The 21,375-nt window shown below is 35.9% G+C and overlaps 1 protein-coding gene across 1 annotated transcript in view; it reads right to left on the reverse strand.

Annotated features, from left to right (window-relative positions):
* The window catches only part of LOC122812161 (zinc-binding protein A33-like), a 209,813-nt gene that overhangs the window by 60,441 nt on the left and 127,997 nt on the right, over nucleotides 1–21,375 (reverse strand). Inside the window, exons 4-5 of the mRNA XM_044084482.1 lie at nucleotides 404–426; nucleotides 189–304 (exon numbers count right to left, since the gene is read on the reverse strand). Coding sequence (XP_043940417.1) covers nucleotides 189–304; nucleotides 404–426 — 139 coding nt within the window. The remainder of the gene's footprint in view (nucleotides 1–188; nucleotides 305–403; nucleotides 427–21,375) is intronic.

Here is a 21,375-nt window from a genome sequence, read left to right on the forward strand (position 1 = left end):
GACACACAGATATTATCAAGCTACTAAATAGGAGATTCAAATCACATTTTCTTGGAGCTTCGTAAAAGTAGCCCCAAACCAGAGATTTGCACTGCAAACATTTAATCAAACAGAAGATTTATTTTTATTCTAGTTGTTTGGTATAAACTGTACTTTAAAGCCTACATCTTGTCTTTCTAGGAAAATACCTGGAGTGATGAAATCTTTCATCTTCTTCCATACTTGGTATTGCAATGGACCCAGGAAGATGCTTCTATCGAGACCTGCAGGCATTGCTGAATCAGTGTGCAACTTTATAGCAGACCTGATGAGGAGAAGACAGGTGAGTTAGTAACACTCCTGCCAGTCTACAGAATGACAGAAGTGAAATTGTATAAAAGCAGTTAAATAATAAATTACTCACCCATTCATCAAATCCTTAATGCCCTGTGAAAAGTAACAAAGTATTCATTACTGAATAAGAATTAAAGGTAAGCTTCATTGCCTTTAAGTATTTGACAGTACTTAGAGCAGTACTTTTTGTATAACTGAAAATGTCTTCCCACCCAAGTCCCATTTCTTCCTGATTTCCCATAATGCCTTCACAAATGTTTTAGACATCACTACAAATGTGCATATTTGTGGAGTTCAGTGATATGAAGCTGAACCTTACAGAAAATGGATGCTGTCATGACAATAAGCAGCCTGCACTGCAAAATAAACTTTATTTACTGCAATGTACTGAAACTGTGTTGTGAAAGATGTATCAGTTCTTTTAGTAAGACTACAATAAGATGAACTGCATGCTTTGCTGCCTTTTTCTGCTGCTTCTAACACTGTAGTACATAAGGATCAATTAATGTTGGCAAATAATACAGGTGCTAGATAGTGACTTGATGTTTGACTATGAGCTTTTAGTGTCTTATATTTATTACATTCTGTTAACAAAACAGCACAATTCCTTTTCGTGAAGTATTATAATTTAATAAATTATGAAATATAAACACTATGGCTACAGAGCGACTACTATAGCTCAAAGCAATGTGTTGCATTACCTGAATTTATGCATTTGATTTAAAATTTAAATCTGAGAAGGACAGGTGCATTTACAGAAACGTAAGTGCAATCATTTGCAGACAAACTGCATTCTTTACCTCTGCAGCATCATTCTGAGAAAAACTTCAGGCTGCAAATAATATTTTAAAATGCAAATCCACATTTTGCACTAATATTTCAGGGTAGTTTTCAGAATGACCCTACCATTAACTGGTATTGTATTCTTCATCAGTATGATCCCTTCTATCAGCCCTGCCAACTTCCATATGTGCTGTTAATATGGTGTTTATTTGTACCTTAACCCACACTTCATTATCCTTGGAGGTCAGTGAGATAATCACACGTAAGGCACAGAGGTACTGGCCTCAGCAACCTTTACCTTCACAGTTACAGACAAAGCAAAAGGTAATTACAGAAAAGACCTCAAACTAAGGACAGTTTTAAATGTTGGCATTATTAACTCAGAACTTCTCATAATGACTTTCCATTTTAGGAGAGATGCTGCAAAAGTCTGAGAACAAATTAGGGGCATCTCTCCAAACTCTTGACATTTGCAAGGTACTATTTGTACCTGTATTTCTTTTTGTTCAATGATAACAACTTTTTTGGATTTAAAATTAATGAAGATAAAACAAAGGCTATAGCCGTAAATTATATTCCCACACATGAATTGGTAAAGCAATACCTATATTTATGAGGACATGATAAGATAAAGTATTTAGCTGTATGGATTAAAAAAGGCTTTTGTTATGGCAGCTAACTAAACAAAGGATAATACAAAAATTGAAAAACTGGAAACTTGTTTAGAGATATGGGAAGTAGGATATAAGCAGTAGTTTTATAAACAAGTCAGGAGTATTTTTATCAACCTGAGGATAAGTTGAGGACAATAATTAATATAGTTTAAGGAATTTATCTGGAAAGGGAAGAGGGCAAGAGTTGAGTGGGATAAGTTGATCCTTCCAGTAGAACAACGTGGTTTAGGATTTCCTGATTTTGTAGGGATATTTCAGAGCTGCACAGTTAAAGATTATATAAGCTACACAACCAGAAGGTTATAATTAATGCAAGTAGGGTACATAAAATAGGCAAGAGGGGGCTGAAATTTACTGTAGAAAAATGGCAAAGGAACAAAGATATTGGGAGCAAATACCTAGAAAGGGAAAGGTAACAGAATGGGATGAGACCAAGAAGAAGTTTGGATTGTAGGTTAGAGACTGTCTTATCTACCAAGGATTGATATTGGAGTACAACCCTCCTGGACATGGGCAGTCAGTGCTAAATACAATCCTGGGTATTGACTTAGAGTATGCATGGTATTACATTGGGATGAAATGGCTAGGCTTGAAATGACCTCCAGGTCAGTAGCTTAGTAACCTCCTATGATCCTATGATCTGATCCTATGATAAACAAGGCAAAACAGATAGGGGCTTCCTAAGTGATAAACCTGCTCTGGGAGAATTTTTAGTTGAATCTAGAAGAGAAGCTGCCGTTGTAAAGGGCATAATTAGTAGGGCATACAACATATTGCATGATAACTATAAGAATCAAAGAGAGGAGGTTAGAAAATATTGGGAAGAGAGACTGGTAAAGTAATTTGCAAGTGAAGAATGGGAGGACATATGTATGCCTCCCAAGTATGCAGCAAAGTCTAGAAAGTTTAGGATTTTTGCATGGAAGTGTTTGTGTAGGTATTTTTATACCCCAAGCAGATTTCAAAGAATTTTTCCTCAGGTAGATAGCAAATGTTGGAAGTGTGACAGGGAAGAAAGAGATAACTCAGAATATACGTTTTGGGAGTTTAATGAGCTAGCAGATTTTACAAATTCCCAATAGAATACTCTTTCAGAAATAATGGTGTAGCAAATGGCTGTAATTATGGAAATGATTGTTTTGGGCTAGGACTTAGGGTCTGAATTGCCTAGGCATAATAATTAATACATTTAGTTCTACTGGCTGATAAGAAAGCAATTACTAGAAAATGTAAATCAAAATCTAAACCAACTGTATATTGTACTAAATATTGAAAAAATCCACTCTGGAGTCGAAGTACTCCAACCCAAAACACAGTTTAATGAAAAGGTCTACAAGAAAATAAATCCACAGTCAGTCAAGCGCTTTCGTCAAATGACTTCATCAGAACAAAGCATCATAGTAACATTTTCTTATATAACCATAAGTAATTAATTCAATTAAGCCTTATTTAACATTTAAAGTGGCAACATATCAAAATGTATATAAAAAAAATGAGTATAGAAACATAATAATATAACAATTTAAAAGACTGTGCAAAAATGCAGGTAAAACACATTCTACACAAAAGTGTTTAAAAATATTTGTAAAACTGTTTGTAAAACTGTAAGTGGAGAAGGAAAAAAAGTATAAGAACACTGTTTCATAATTTTGTAGCCCTAAACCTTAGTTCAGGCTTGATACTAATAAAATCATTAATACCTGGAGCCTCTGTGGCATTAAGCTTTAATTGCCACCTAGCTTCTGCTCTTAGTAATTTATTAGTCCAATCCCCCCTCTAAAATCCACACTAACCACCTCTAAAATGCCAAATTTAAAGGAGTGGGAAGGGTTTATGCTGATATGCTTATATAATGCATTTTTTTCATCTTTTTTTGGAAATACTATAACAATGTTCATAAATCCTTCGATTTAACCTCCTTTCTGTCTTCCCTATATAAAAATAAATGCAGTCTTTACATCTAGCCATATAGACAACACCTGTGGTTGTACACGACCCTGGGGAAAAGACCAGTTCTATTTCATAGGTACCCAATTTTATGCTAGGGACTTCAATAATATGGTTACAATAATCACAGGCCCCACATCTAATTGTCCCTTTCTTTTTGTTATTATTCTTTACAGGGTGTCTATTCTCCAATACATATTTCAAATTGCTATTGACCCTATAAGTAAACAAGGGTTCAGCACCAATAACTGACCACAAATTTTTGTTACCCTTGAACATAGCCCAATTAGTTTTAATAATGTTTTTAACAAAGCCTGATGTTTCACCATATGTTAATACCATAGCCTGGGAAAAAGTTTTCCCTTCTTGTTGATTTTTGTTTATAATTTCATCAGTTGCCCCTAATAGGGGTTTATATCTAAGATTCCATTCACAAGTGACCTAGTCCCTAATATGGGTTAAAAAATCAAATGGATAACCCCTAGCTAGGAACATGTCAAAAACCTTTTGTGTTTCATCTACCACAAAGCAAAAGTTAGAACACATTCTAACCATGCTAACCATCTGGCCCTTCACAATATTTCTTTTCGTAAATAGGGGGTGGTTACTAGTGAATTCCAGGTAATCATTAGAAAAAGTGGGCTTCCTAAAGACCCGAGATTGAAAACCTTTAGTAATAGTGTCCTTAGTTAAATTCACATCTAAAAAATTAATCTGTTTGTCGTTACTGGTGCCAGTAAATTTAAAATATTCACAGGATCCATTAATATATTCAAGAAATTTATCACATGGCCCTCCATTTTTCCATAAAATAAATAGGTCATCTAAAAATTTTAAATAGAGATACCAATCATCTTTATAACAAGAATTGAAAATATAGTACTTTTCCCATTGATACATGACAAGGTTAGCAAATATGGGGGCACAACTATTGCCCATTGCTACTCCTTTTACTTGTCTAGAAAATTCCCCTCCAAAGGTAAAAAAGTTGTTTTTCAGAACGATCTCCATCATTTCCAAAATAAAATTAATCATACTTCCACTTAAATTGGTTTTAGCTACTAGAACTTCTTGAAAAAATTCCAAACCAATATCATGTGGAATGGATGTAAAAAGATCAACTACATCCACCATCGAGAAACAAACCTCATTACTAAAAAAGTCATTTTTTACCTTTCTCAGGAAATCCCAGGAATCAATTAATATATGATCTATGGGGGCCATTGCTATCCTGACCATCCGGTCAATAAAAATACCAAGGGGATATGTGACACTGTTGTGTCCAGAAATGATAAATCTATATGGGGGGTCGATTACACTCTTGTGTGTTTTCGGTATACCAAAAGCTATAGGTATAGTAGGATGTTCAACATGAATAAAAATGTATATTTCTTCATTAATGACCCCTTTGTATAATGAATCCTCCAGTATAAGTTTTACTTTCCTATAGGAAAGATGAATTTCGTTTCTGGACACATATCCATACTTAGATGTATCACTGAGCATACAGGTAATTTTATTATTGTAGTCTTCTGTGTTTACAATGACCATGCCCCCACCCTTGTCTGGTTTCATAAATCTTACATTACTTTCACTTCTTAGTTGGTTTAATAACCTTTTTTCTGCAAAGGAAATATTATGAATCCTATGTTTATGAGTCTGTAATGACTGGTAAATTTCCTGGGAACAAACATGCTCAAAAGAGCTTAAAATAGGGACTAATGGGGGGTTGTAACAACTTCTCTTCCTAATTTCCAGGTTCCTATCTCCTTTCTCCACTTCCTTGTCTTTATTTAAAATTTTCAAATTTAATTTCCTTACAAAAATCTTAAATACTGCTAAAGTTTTGCTAACATCTTCCTTAACTGAAGGGACAAATTTAATTCCCTTCATTAACAGGTGAAATAAATCCTTACAAACTTGTAGGCCTATGTAGTTGTACATTTTAAAACCTTATATGAATAAACAATACCAACCTTACTTATAACAATTTCCTCATTAATAGGGTCCTTCTCATTCCTATGGTTTAATCGTATTTTTTTATATACATTTTGATATATTGCCACTTTAAATGTTAAATAAGGCTTAATTGAATTAATTATTTATGGTTATATAAGAAAATGTTACTATAATGCTTTGTTCTGATGAAGTCATTTGACGAAAGCGCTTGACTGACTGTGGATTTATTTTCTTGTGGACCTTTTCATTAAACTGTGTTTTGGGTTGGTGTACTTCGGCTCCAGAGTGGATTTTTTCATTTATTATTTGTTGTGCCTTTTCCACTCTAGCATCCGTTTGTGGTTACTTGTTGTTTTTCGGGTGCTTTGGTAGCCTACTTGACCCATTACAACAAATATGGATGAGAATGGGTTGTCCCCTGTGTTTGAGGAGGAACTGGATTCTTTACCTTTCCCGTGTGGACAGCAAATTGACGGGAACAAAGACAATTTATTTCAGTTGATTCTCAACCTTACTAATAAGGTTTCCGAATTACAGGAAGCCGTATTCAAAATTCAGAATCCCTTTGTTTCCGCGAATGCGAGGAACGGAAGTCCTGTGGGGAACCTGAGAGATTCAACACTTCCGGTTTCTCATGGTACAATTCAAACAGCATCACGTAACTAGGATAGCGTTTTGAGGTCCCCGGTTAATCTGGAAACTACTGTAAACAGGTCCGTAACACACGGACCTAACTCTATTTACGATCGTTTGAAGGATTGGACTAAATGGGACTATGGCATATTTGGTGATAACAATTATAATGAAACTAATTGTATTGATTCTAGGCTGTTAACTTTAGAATTGAAAATGCACAAAGTAAGAGCTTTACAGTGTGATAACTCATATTTGAAGGAGTGTATCTCCAGAGGACGGGTCCCTAAGGGACTTCTTGTATTTAAATTTCTTATCGGAATCAAAAAAGGGCAAGTTGAATGTGACAACCTTCTCCGGATGTTCGATAGGCATGGTATCGAACTGATGGAGTTTATTTTAAAGGTCAACAATAAGAGAATCAATGATTTATTAAAGGAAATTGATGAAGTTAATAATGTTATTCTTGATGTTAACTTTAATCAGCATTCGTTTAGATACAGTGTTATTTTTGATAAGGTGGAAAATGAGGTAAATAATAACATCAATAGAAAGAAAAAGAAATTATCAAGGGATGAGTATGAATGGTTTAGCCTACCCTTTTCCTAAGGCTTATTTAGATGCTGACTCTGGCAAGGTTAACACACATAGTCAAATTCAGAATTCTTACCCAAATGCTATTCTGACTTTCCACCCTTTAGGAGGTCTGAAAGGATTTTTAATAGAAACCACCCCAGATCGGACAATGATTTTTTAGGCCCCAGGAGGGAAGGGGAGACAAGACCAAAATTCAGGAACCAATCCTACAGGAGAAAGAACAGTTACGATTAAACCATAGGAATGAGAAGGACCCTATTAATGAGGAAATTGTTATAAGTAAGGATGGTATTCTTTATTCATATAAGGGTTTTAAAATTTACAACTACATAGGCCTACAAGTTTGTAAGGATTTATTTCACCTGTTAATGAAGGGGATGAAATTTGTCCCTTCAATTAAGGAAGATGTTAGCAAAACTTTAACAGAATTTAAGATTTTTGTAAGGAAATTAAATTTGAAAATTTTAAATAAAGACAAGGAAGTGGAGAAAGGAGATAGGAACCTGGAAATTAGGAAGATAAGTTCTTTCAACCCCCATTAGTCCCTATTGTAAGCTCTTTTAAGCATGTTTGTTCCCGGGAAATTTACCAGTCATTACAGACTCATAAACATAGGATTCATAATCTTTCCTTTTCAGAAAAAAGGTTATTAAACCAACTAAGAAGTGAAAGTAATGTAAGATTTATGAAACCAGACAAGGGTGGGGGCATGGTCACTGTAAACTCAGAAGACTACAATAATAAAATTACCTGTATGCTCAGTGATACATCTAAGTATGAATATGTGTCCAGAAACAAAATCCATCTTTCCTATAGGAAAGTAAAACTTATACTGGAGGATTCATTTTACCAAGAGGTCATTAATGAAGAAATATACATTTTTCTTCATGTTGAACATCCTACTATACCTATAGCTTTTGGTATACCGAAAACACACAAGAGTGTAATCGACCCCCCCATACAGACTTATCATTTCTGGACACAACAGTATCACATATCCCCTTGGCATTTTTATTGACCGCATGGTCAGGAAAGCAATGGCCCCCATAGATCATATATTAATTGATTCCTGGGATTTCCTGAGAAAGGTAAAAAATTATTTTTTTAGTAATGAGGTTTGTTTCTCGATGGTGGATGTAGTTGATCTTTTTACATCCATTCCACATGATACTGGTTTGGAATTTTTTCAAGAAGTTCTAGTAGCTAAAACCAATTTAAGTGGAAGTATGATTAATTTTATTTTGGAAATGATGGAGATCATTCTGAAAAACAACTTTTTTACCTTTGGAGTTGAATTTTATAGACAATTAAAAGGAGTAGCAATGGGCAAAAGTTGTGCCCCCATATTTGCTAAACTTGTCATGTATCAATGGGAAAAGTACTATATTTTCAATTCTTGTTATAAAGATGATTGGTATCTCTATTTAAGATTTTTAGATGACCTATTTATTTTATGGAAAAATGGAGGGTCATGTGATAAATTTCTTGAATATATTAATGGATCCTGTGAATATTTTAAATTTACTGGCACCAGTAATGACAAACAGATTAATTTTTTAGATGTGAATTTAAATAAGGACACTATTAGTAAACGTTTTCAATCTTGGGTCTTTAGGAAGCCCAATTTTTCTAATGATTACCTGGAATTCACTAGTAACCACCCCCTATTTACAAAAAGAAATATTGTGAAGGGCCAGATGACTAGGGTGGTTAGAATGTGTTCTAACTTTAGCTTTGTGGTAGATGAAACACAAAAGGTTTTGGACATGTTCCTAGCTAGGGGTTATCCATTTGATTTTTTAACCCGTATTAGGGACCAGGTCACTTGTGAATGGAATCTTAGATATAAACCCCTATTCGGGGCAACTGATGAAATTATAAACAAAAATCAACAAGAAGGGAAACATTTTTCCCAGGCTATGGTATTAACATATGGTGAAACTTCAGGCTTTGTTAAAAACATTATTAAAAATAATTGGGCTATGTTCAAGGGTAACAAAGATTTGTGGTCAGTTATTGGTGCCGAACCCTTGTTTACTTATAGGGTCAATAGCAATTTGAAATATATATTGGAGAATAGACAACCTGTAAAGAATAATAACAAAAAGAAAGGGATAATTAGATGTGGGGCCTGTGATTATTGTAACCATATTATTGAAGTCCCTAGCATAAAATTGGGTACCTATGAAATAGAAGTGGTCTTTTCCCCAGGGTCATGTACAACCACATGTGTTGTCTATATGGTTAGATGTAAAGACTGTGGTTATTTTTCTATAGGGAAGACAGAAAGGAGGTTAAAGCGAAGGATTTATGAACATTGTTATAGTATTTCCAAAAAAGATGAAAAAAATGCATTATATAAGCATATCAGCATAAACCCTTCCCACTCCTTTAAATATGGCATTTTAGAGGTGGTTAGTATGGATTTTAGAGGGGGGGGGGTTGGACTAATAAATTACTAAGAGCAGAAGCTAGGTGGCAATTAAAGCTTAATGCCACACAGGCTCCAGGTATTAATGATTTTATTAGTATCAAGCCTGAACTAAGATTTAGGGCTACTCCACTTACAGTTTTACAAACAATTTTACAAATATTTTTAAACACTTTTGTATAGAATGTGTTTTGCCCGCATTTTTGCACAGTCTTTTAAATTGTTATATTGTTATGTTTCTATACTCATTTTTTATATACATTTTGATATATTGCCACTTTAAATGTTAAATAAGGCTTAATTGAATTAATTATTTATGGTTATATAAGAAAATGTTACTATGATGCTTTGTTCTGATGAAGTCATTTGACGAACGCGCTTGACTGACTGTGGATTTATTTTCTTGTGGACCTTTTCATTAAACTGTGTTTTGGGTTGGAGTACTTCGGCTCCAGAGTGGATTTTTTCATTTATTATTTGTTGTGCCTTTTCCACTCTAGCATCCGTTTGTGGTTACTTGTTGTTTTTCGGGTGCTTTGGTAGCCTACTTGACCCATTACAACAAATATGGATGAGAATGGGTTGTCCCCTGTGTTTGAGGAGGAACTGGATTCTTTACCTTTCCCGTGTGGACAGCAAATTGATGGGAACAAAGACAATTTATTTCAGTTGATTCTCAACCTTACTAATAAGGTTTCCGAATTACAGGAAGCCGTATTCAAAATTCAGAATCCCCTTGTTTCCGCGAATGCGAGGAACGGACGTCCTGTGGGGAACCTGAGAGATTCAACACTTCCGGTTTCTCGTGGTACAATTCAAACAGCATCACGCAACTAGGATAGCGTTTTGAGGTCCCCGGTTAATCTGGAAACTACTGTAAACAGGTCCGTAACACACGGACCTAACTCTATTTACGATCGTTTGAAGGATTGGACTAAATGGGACTATGGCATATTTGGTGATAACAATTATAATGAAACTAATTGTATTGATTCTAGGCTGTTAACTTTAGAATTGAAAATGCACAAAGTAAGAGCTTTACAGTGTGATAACTCATATTTGAAGGAGTGTATCTCCAGAGGACGGGTCCCTAAGGGACTTCGTGTATTTAAATTTCTTATCGGAATCAAAAAAGGCCAAGTTGAATGTGACAACCTTCTCCGGATGTTCAATAGGCATGGTATCGAACTGATGGAGTTTATTTTAAAGGTCAACAATAAGAGAATCAATGATTTATTAAAGGAAATTGATGAAGTTAATGATGTTATTCTTGATGATGTTAACTTTAATCAGCATTCGTTTAGATACAGTGTTATTTTTGATAAGGTGGAAAATGAGGTAAATAATAACATCAATAGAAAGAAAAAGAAATTATCAAGGGATGAGTATGAATGGTTTAGCCTACCCTTTTCCTAAGGCTTATTTAGATGCTGACTCTGGCAAGGTTAACACACATAGTCAAATTCAGAATTCTTACCCAAATGCCATCACCAATAGAACAAATAACAATGATAAAACTTATGATTCTGACTTCCCACCCTTTAGGAGGTCTGAAAGGATTTTTAATAGAAACCACCCCAGATCGGACAATGATTTTTTAGGCCCCAGGAGGGAAGGGGGGACAAGACCAAAATTCAGGAACCAATCCTACAGGAGAAAGAACAGTTACGATTAAACCATAGGAATGAGAAGGACCCTATTAATGAGGAAATTGTTATAAGTAAGGATGGTATTGTTTATTCATATAAGGGTTTTAAAATTTACAACTACATAGGCCTACAAGTTTGTAAGGATTTATTTCACCTGTTAATGAAGGGGATGAAATTTGTCCCTTCAATTAAGGAAGATGTTAGCAAAACTTTAACAGAATTTAAGATTTTTGTAAGGAAATTAAATTTGAAAATTTTAAATAAAGACAAGGAAGTGGAGAAAGGAGATAGGAACCTGGAAATTAGGAAGATAAGTTCTTTCAACCCCCATTAGTCCCTATTGTAAGCTCTTTTAAGCATGTTTGTTCCCGGGAAATTTACCAGTCATTACAGACTCATAAACATAGGATTCATAATCTTTCCTTTTCAGAAAAAAGGTTATTAAACCAACTAAGAAGTGAAAGTAATGTAAGATTTATGAAACCAGACGAGGGTGGGGGCATGGTCACTGTAAACTCAGAAGACTACAATAATAAAATTACCTGTATGCTCAGTGATACATCTAAGTATGAATATGTGTCCAGAAACAAAATCCATCTTTCCTATAGGAAAGTAAAACTTATACTGGAGGATTCATTTTACCAAGGGGTCATTAATGAGGAAATATACATTTTTCTTCATGTTGAACATCCTACTATACCTATAGCTTTTGGTATACCGAAAACACACAAGAGTGTAATCGACCCCCCCATATAGACTTATAATTTCTGGACACAACAGTATCACATATCCCCTTGGCATTTTTATTGACCGGATGGTCAGGAAAGCAATGGCCCCCATAGATCATATATTAATTGATTCCTGGGATTTCCTGAGAAAGGTAAAAAATTACTTTTTTAGTAATGAGGTTTGTTTCTCGACGGTGGATGTAGTTGATCTTTTTACATCCATTCCACATGATACTGGTTTGGAATTTTTTCAAGAAGTTCTAGTAGCTAAAACCAATTTAAGTGGAAGTATGATTAATTTTATTTTGGAAATGATGGAGATCGTTCTGAAAAACAACTTTTTTACCTTTGGAGTTGAATTTTATAGACAATTAAAAGGAGTAGCAATGGGCAAAAGTTGTGCCCCCATATTTGCTAAACTTGTCATGTATCAATGGGAAAAGTACTATATTTTCAATTCTTGTTATAAAGATGATTGGTATCTCTATTTAAGATTTTTAGATGACCTATTTATTTTATGGAAAAATGGAGGGTCATGTGATAAATTTCTTGAATATATTAATGGATCCTGTGAATATTTTAAATTTACTGGCACCAGTAACGACAAACAGATTAATTTTTTAGATGTGAATTTAAATAAGGACACTATTAGTAAAAGTTTTCAATCTTGGTTCTTTAGGAAGCCCAATTTTTCTAATGATTACCTGGAATTCACTAGTAACCACCCCCTATTTACGAAAAGAAATATTGTGAAGGGCCATATGGCTAGGGTGGTTAGAATGTGTTCTAACTTTAGCTTTGTGGTAGATGAAACACAAAAGGTTTTGGACATGTTCCTAGCTAGGGGTTATCCATTTGATTTTTTAACCCGCATTAGGGACCAGGTCACTTGTGAATGGAATCTTAGATATAAACCCCTATTAGGGGCAACTGATGAAATTATAAACAAAAATCAACAAGAAGGGAAACATTTTTCCCAGGCTATGGTAGTAACATATGGTGAAACTTCAGGCTTTGTTAAAAACATTATTAAAAATAATTGGGCTATGTTCAAGGGTAACAAAGATTTGTGGTCAGTTATTGGTGCCGAACCCTTGTTTACTTATAGGGTCAATAGCAATTTGAAATATATATTGGAGAATAGATACCCTGTAAAGAATAATAACAAAAAGAAAGGGATAATTAGATGTGGGGCCTGTGATTATTGTAACCATATTATTGAAGTCCCTAGCATAAAATTGGGTACCTATGAAATAGAAGTGGTCTTTTCCCCAGGGTCATGTACAACCACAGGTGTTGTCTATATGGCTAGATGTAAAGACTGTGGTTATTTTTCTATAGGGAAGACAGAAAGGAGGTTAAAGCGAAGGATTTATGAACATTGTTATAGTATTTCCAAAAAAGATGAAAAAAATGCATTATATAAGCATATCAGCATAAACCCTTCCCACTCCTTTAAATTTGGCATTTTAGAGGTGGTTAGTATGGATTTTAGAGGGGGGGGGGGTTGGACTAATAAATTACTAAGAGCAGAAGCTAGGTGGCAATTAAAGCTTAATGCCACAGAGGCTCCAGGTATTAATGATTTTATTAGTATCAAGCCTGAACTAAGATTTAGGGCTACTCCACTTACAGTTTTACAAACAATTTTACAAATATTTTTAAACACTTTTGTGTAAAATGTGTTTTACCCGCATTTTTGCACAGTCTTTTAAATTGTTATATTGTTATGTTTCTATACTCATTTTTATATACATTTTGATATATTGCCACTTTAAATGTTAAATAAGGCTTAATTGAATTAATTATTTATGGTTATATAAGAAAATGTTACTATGATGCTTTGTTCTGATGAAGTCATTTGACGAACGCGCTTGACTGACTGTGGATTTATTTTCTTGTGGACCTTTTCATTAAACTGTGTTTTGGGTTGGAGTACTTCGGCTCCAGAGTGGATTTTTTCTTTTATTATTTGTTGTACTAAATATTGTAAAACAGAGAAAAGAACTGGAAACTGGACCTTTAGAAAAGGGAAGGAGCAAATTACATAGAAATAAATGGAATTTGTGGGAATAATACATGCAAAATAATGTTCAGGATGAGTAAGGATTAAGGGAAGGCAGGAATTGAACAAATGGATGTACCCTGGTGGTGGTGCTGTGGTAGCGTTGTCGCTTCACAGTTAGAAGTTGCCCATTCGATTCTCAGTTAGAGCATCGTCTGTGTGGCGATATGCGTAAATGGGCCTTCCTTCGTTGAAGGTTGTGCGTTAGGCGCAGCAAGCCAGCACATAAAAATCAACTGCCAATTATTAGCGGACCGGAGTTCCGCTGTGGCGACCCCTAACCGGGAAAAGCCGAAAGAAACAAACAATGTAATTTTGGACTTGATAGTTGTTATTAACAGCAAAAATGCATATGTAATGTATAATGCATGCAAATGAAAAAAATGTCATTTTTTTTTTCTTTTATATGAATGTATACATAACTGTGTTGTAGGTGACAATTTAATAAAGGTGTTTAAAAAAAAACAATAATAGCATTTTCTTCTATGTTTTCTGCTGGAGTGCTGCATGGAATGGCAATACAGAACATTTTCTCCAAGGAACACAGCAAGCACCCAAATGCCTTCTGCTAGTTGCTTTGCTCATTTCTTCCTTAAGTGTGTTAAATGGTATTAAAATAAATTTTACATGTCAATAGAGAAGTATAAATAACATGAACTATACTTTTGTGTGGTGTTATCCAGGTTACAATCCATTCATGAGAAACAGCACAGCTCTTGGGTTGCATACGCCTTCCCTTATAAATATTTTGTACAGTCCTTATTTCAAAATGTGATTGAACACTGTTATGGCTAGCAGTGCTACCAGTGGAAAACTAGGTTAGCCATATGAATATTGTGTCTTACAAGATATAGCTTCAGTGCAATATAGAAAATGCATGGTTTGTCAAAAGCAGCAAATGGCTGTTTAGGGTACCTTCTAGCTGTATGGAGAAAATGTAGATTAAAAGGAAACTTGAGGAAGGTCGTTGCCTACCAAAAAGCGATGACCAACATTTTGAGCCATGATGGAAAATGGTCTACTTTGGATCAGTTCACCTACCTGATTACTTCACAATTTAATAAATTTGCTAAAACAGTAAATCGACTAAATTGATTTACTAAAGCAGTCCTACAGAACAGTTGTCAGCAGTGCTGCACTAGTAAAGTTCTGAAACTTGTAAATTAAAGTTTGGAGAATATTGTTATATGGACTAATACTGCATTCACTGAGAAGAGTAAGACCACAGTTTACGAGTTTTCCTCTTTCTGTCCATTCCCATCCTATTATGTGTACCAAAATTTGTCTTTTGTTCAGCAATAACAGATTTTAGTAAAGTTAGTTTAAAAATGAATGACCAGTAGCTCAATCTCACCCAGAGTAACTTATATACCTATGATGACAGTCTACTGTATCTCAGGGACTTTGGTTTCCAGATATTTCAGCAAATACATTTTTGTCCATTTATATAAAGTCTGAAAAGTATACTAGTACAACCCCCCCCCCATTTCCCAAAATACTATTCAGAGGTGCAGTCTAAAAAGGGAGGATATTTGTAGGGTGCTTAAAGGGTAATTTCCCACACAGTCATTTTAATACCTTTTAAAATGAAATAGTAGATGAAGCCTCTTTGCAAATGATGTAAAACTCTGTAAAAGGGTTGATTGTTGCAGCGGAATGGAAAAAATGAGAATGGACTACAAAAGTATGAAGTGCAATGCACTGTGTCTCTTTAAGAGACTGACACTTTAGATCTGCAAAGACTGGCAGGATGCAAATGGATGTGGTCTACTTTCATGTATACTGTTATACAGTCTGGAAAGTAACAATGAAAATCTGATATCAGACTCCTTCATGCTCATCTCTTAATTTTTAGAAAAAGCATTCTCGATATTAAGTAGGACCAGAACCAAAGTCAAAAATAAGTATGGCACTTTCATTCATTAATTTTGAGATGCAAATTGGGAGTCATAGACATACAACCATTAATGTGTGTGTAACAGCCATGTAAAGGTTGTGGGAGAGTCTTAGATGATGATAAATACACATCTGCGTAGCTACCAAGAGTCTCATGCATCAAACTCCATGAATATTAGCATTGTGCAGACATGTAGCACTCATCAATGAATACTGCCAATCATGTATCTTCAGTCTCCAGGAAATCTCTTTCTGCAAGGCAGTCTATCTGATAACTAGAAATTTTAAATCTAGAAATTCTGTTTGCTCCTAACTGTGAACAGAATAGTTGCATTACAAAGAAGGCACAGTGTACCACATTTATGCATGTCACGTGGAAATAAGAGATTAATGTACATAGTACTAAGTTCTGAAAAGAGGAGAAAAAAAAAAAAAAAAAGATTTGCCATATCTCAATTATTTGTACTTCCCCAAGGCACAGGGTTCTATGAAAAGAGTTGATGCTTATGCTATTTAGCTGACGACCTGAGCTAAAAACAGAGTTTTGTGTTCTACATCTCATTTATGTGAGATAATATTGTTCATGGTACACACAATGATGACACAAGAGGCAGACTGCTATGAGAAGCATATTTAACATTAAAAAAACACGATATATGCGAAATGACTGGGAGGGTGGCCTAATGGTTAAGGTGTTTGCCTTACAAACACAAGGTACAGGGTTTGAATCCCACAGGGGATAATTGGCAGTACATGTGAGGCAGAGCACCTCTCTGGTCTTGTTCAAGAGGAATCTTGACCAATGGATGGGAGATTGCAGATATACCCCAGGGATTACTTCAGCGTCACTGCTTGACAGAGGCACAGCAAAATGATAGGCATAGTTTTTATTCAAACTAAAGGGGTGGCGAAAGCCACATAACTATGGGCTAGGCTTATAAATGCCCTTGGGCAGATAGCCTAGTATGAACCTATGAACCTATGAACCTATGAACCTATGAGTGAAGATGCTTAAACTCAGATAACAGTTGATTGGAGACTTAAAAGTATATACAGTTACTTGTGAAAGCAAAGGAAATGTATTTTGTAGAAAAAGAGATAAAAATATCAAAATAAAAGTAAAAAAGCATATCACATACAGATGGCACATGTGGTTTTGTAAAAGTGTGATAAAATGAAATGTCCTGCACAGCATCAGTTTTCTAAGAGCTGTGGTAAAATCAATTTCACAAAAGCATGTAAAATGCAGGAAATTAATTTGCAACCTGAAGCAGTGTATTTGGCAAAACAAAGCCATGGAAGTTATTTAGTTGTGGGTACAATAGGTGTTGAAGGAAGTATATTATCTTTTTTTTACTCAAATGATTTTTGTTTTGATGAAATAACACAATAATGTCCCTCTAAGCTCCCGAGTCAGGAAAAGACTACCATACCCTGCTGGAAACTCATAATCACCAAGCAGCTACACACAAAGAAACAAGGTGCTTACACAGTATGATACTGTAATTTGTGGAAGCTGCTGTCTAGGGTCTAAGGTACTTTTAGTTCTTCCCTCCCGAACTAGGTTTCTCCCTACCCTGTTCACGGAATTACATTCCAGCCTAGCAACATTTGGAATAAGTAGTATAATCCCCCATGTTTGCTCAAGCTGCAGCATACTGCCACTGAAAATCACATTATAAACAGATAATCTCACAAAAGCTCTCTTAAACCTTTTGGATTGCACAAACCCAAATATTTTACAGAAAATACGTGAATTTCAATTAATACTCTTATCCAACTGTATTATAGCTGATTGAGTTTGTTTCAGCCCCGCTACATTCACCCTCGCTATGCTCGGGCTCACTACACTCCCCTCCCTGCCCCCAAATCTCACCCGCCCCCACTACATCTACATTTATAGCCACTAAACCACGCCCACCCCCCTTTGCTCCTATCACCTTCTTGCAAACTTAACCAATCACATCCCTCTTCCACCATTGCAATTACACTCTTTAGATCCCAATTCCCTCCCTCTTTCCTCCCCTACAAAAGAACTCATTCTACACTATTAAATAATATTACACTTCTATACTCACAGCCCCTACCTCTTTAGATATGTGGTACTCCATTCTATTGCCTATCCTATTAGCCCCTTACCTCCAAACCATATATGAAACCCAACCTCTCCTAGGATTCCATGCATCAAGGGCTCATACTAGCTCCACAGAAACTGGACACACCAACTATTATCACATTAGTAGCACTAGACCATCCTTAACATCATGTTCATATTACCTATACACGAACGCCAATAAAATTAGCCCTAAACACAAACACTACTATAAAATAATGGACAAATTCATGAAACTAATCTCTAAGCTAAGACTTTGACTATTACTTGATGGGGACATATACCCCAACCCTGGCCCTACCAACAATAGGCAATACTCTTCCTCTACCAATACCATCAGCCTTGACCCCGTAATCTCCCGACCACCCAACTCTCTCCTAACATGCCATCTCAACATCAGAAGTATTAATAACAAATTGCATGAACTTCATGCACTCCTTGCTGTAATCTCCCCTGATATTATGCGTCTCTCTGAGACGTGGTTAAAAACCCACCACTTCTGATAAGGACATACTTCTCCCTGGATATAACATTCACAGGCAGGACCGTGCTTCCAGAAAAGGGGATGGGGTAGCGGTACACTATAAATCTGAATTGATTGTAACAACAGAAGTCCTACAACCCCCTCAGATAAATAACTCAGAAATCCTAGCCACAAAACTTCAGCTCAACAACAGTAAAAGCCTCTATGTAATTTGTATGTATATTCCACCAGGAAACAACATAGCCACTCTAGAAGACACTCTTCACTGGATATCTTGTCACTACACTCAAGAAACCTTACTTCTCGGTGACTTCAATATCGATTGGAACACATGTTCCGCAGCATCTCCTACCACCCATATTAACTTGCATACATTCAAGCAAGTTATTAACACCCCAACTAGAACAGGTAAACATAACCAAAAAGAAAGTATACTTGACTGGGTACTCATTAATAGTCTACCCATCCTGTATATAGTTGGTACCCTCCCTGATAGTCTAAGTGACCATCACCTCACATATATAATCAAACACAAAGCAGGCAAACCTAAGCAACCCATACTAAGACTAGTCAGAAATAAAAAAGATTTCGACTTAGCCAAATTTCATCAAGAACTAAACTCTTGTAATTGGTCTATACTAAACCACCTCCCCCTAGATGATGCAGTAATGTACTTTAACAAAATATTCCTTGAGATCCTTGACTTTCATGCACCCATCCGCTCCAAGAAAACTAAGGCAAAAGCTGCACCCTGGCTCTCAACAGAGACCAGGCTCAAAATTAAACTCAGAAACAAAGCATGAGCCTTATGGCGAACTACTAAACTCCTACAAGATCAGACTAAATATAGGCAACTTAGGAATGAAACTAAAAAACACATATTACTTGATAAAAAACAATACTACTGCAAATTACAAACTTCCAACCAACACAGCCCTCAAAAGTTCTGGGCAGGGCTAAACAACCTAATACACCCTGGTAAAACTACTACCCCTGTCCCAGCTTCCCTCATTGATAAACCCCCAGAAACAGTCTCGGACAGTTTTAATCATTTCTTTACAGAGACTATCCAAGCCCTAGCCAGCAAACTGCCTCACAGTCCCCACAGCCCAGACAGTTTAACCCCTAAAAACCTACCTCTATTTAGCTTCCAACCAATTGCCACATCACTCGTCTGCTCCCTAATTAAAAAACTAAAACCCACCACACTCTCAGCTGACCAACTTCTAGCTGAATACTTACAAAAATCAGCAGATGCCATTGCCTACCCAGTCTCACTACTTATCAATCGCACCTTAAAAGAAGGAAAAATTCCAAATATCTGGAAGATATCCTATGTCATCCCTCTCCGTAAAGGGGGGGTAGGTCTACTGAACTCTCCAACTACAGGCCTATAGCCATACTCTCCCCTCTGGCCAAAATAATGGAAAAATGTGTTCAAAAACAATTTATGTACGACCTAATAAATAACCATTTCTTGGCAAACACCCAACATGGCTTCAGACCCAACCACAGTACCACAACTGCCCTATCAGTCTTTACTAACACCATAAATACTGATCGTAACAATAACCATATCTCTTCAGCTTTATTCTTGGACCTGTCCAAAGCTTTTGATATGGTGGATCACAAACTATTAATCCACACCCTACAGTCATTCTGTCTAGATCCCAAATCACTGCAATGGTTTGATCCCTACCTAAGTGGCAGACAACAAGCTGTACGATGGCAGTCTAAACTCTCCACCCTATTACCTAACACCCTGGAAGTTCCACAAGGCTCTATATTAGGCCCTCTGTTATTCTCCATCTTCATCAATGATTTGCACACTGTCATACCTAAAGTCAACTGTATCCAATATGCAGATGACTCTACACTAATTTGCTCAGCTACACCCCCCACAGAGCTGCAGCTAACTACCCAAACTACCTTTAACACAATAGAAAACTGGCTATCTAGCCGCCGTCTGATATTAAATCCCAAAAAAGACTAAAATGTTAATATTCCTCCCAACACAAAGGTCCTGCACCATAAACATCACAATTAAATCAAAGGATGGCACAGTTATCGCTACTGACCTATCTACTAAACTCCTAGGTGTTACCATCGACAGCCACTTAAAGTTTGACCTACACGTAAACCAAATGATCAAAACCATCAACAAAAAACTAGGATCACTATATAGAATAAAAAGGTTCCTGACTCCCCAAGCCAAAGTAGCCATTGCTCGATCTCACCTTCTCTCTACTCTCCTGTATGCATCCCCTCTTCTTCTTAATATTAGTAAGACAACCCTAAACAAGATTGCTACCTGTTACAATCACATCACCAGATTTGCTACAGGGCTCCCCTACAGGACACATCATTGCATAAACCTATCCCAACTCGGCTGGCTCCAATTACCTAGTCTACTGCTATATAATCAGCTGATCATGGCCCATAAAATCATATATCACCCTGAAAATACCCCTGCACTCACAAACCTAATCACCCTGCATAACAACCCAAGACCTCTGCGCTCTTCCAACTGAGTCCTCATTCAGACCCACAAAACTAATAACCAAGCCGGTGACTCTCTCCTTGCCAACTCCGTAGCCAGAACATGGAATCTTTTACCTTCTGAGATTACCTCACTTCCTTCTATAAGTCATTTCAAAACCAAGCTCAAACAATATCTGGGGTCAAATTGGATCTGTTATTGTATCAAGCCTGGTTAATCCTCTCTCTTCGCAATTAAATTCATAAATGTCTCCTTCTAGTTAATACAACATCCACATTCCTTGATTCTCCTTATACGAAATTTGACACTCTTAGAATTGACAACTTCTAACCCCATAGGTTGACGATATACTTTGTGTGTTCAAAGCTTGTTGGTTTTCAATACATTGCAACCAACAAAATAAGATTATTATTTTCCCATAAACTAAAAATCTCTCTATGTGTTTTATCAGGGAAATCCCTTGTAATAGTAAATGGTATTAAAAATCTATGCCACAGTTTTATATCTAAATTTGTGTTAATGAATTTTCTAAACACATCAAAAATATTGTTTATTAGTGTTAGTTTAGTTAATTTTGTTGTAC

This window comes from Protopterus annectens, chromosome 9.part0 (genome assembly GCF_019279795.1).
Source record: "Protopterus annectens isolate FY-2018-M chromosome 9.part0, PAN1.0, whole genome shotgun sequence".
Taxonomy (NCBI): domain Eukaryota; kingdom Metazoa; phylum Chordata; order Ceratodontiformes; family Protopteridae; genus Protopterus; species Protopterus annectens.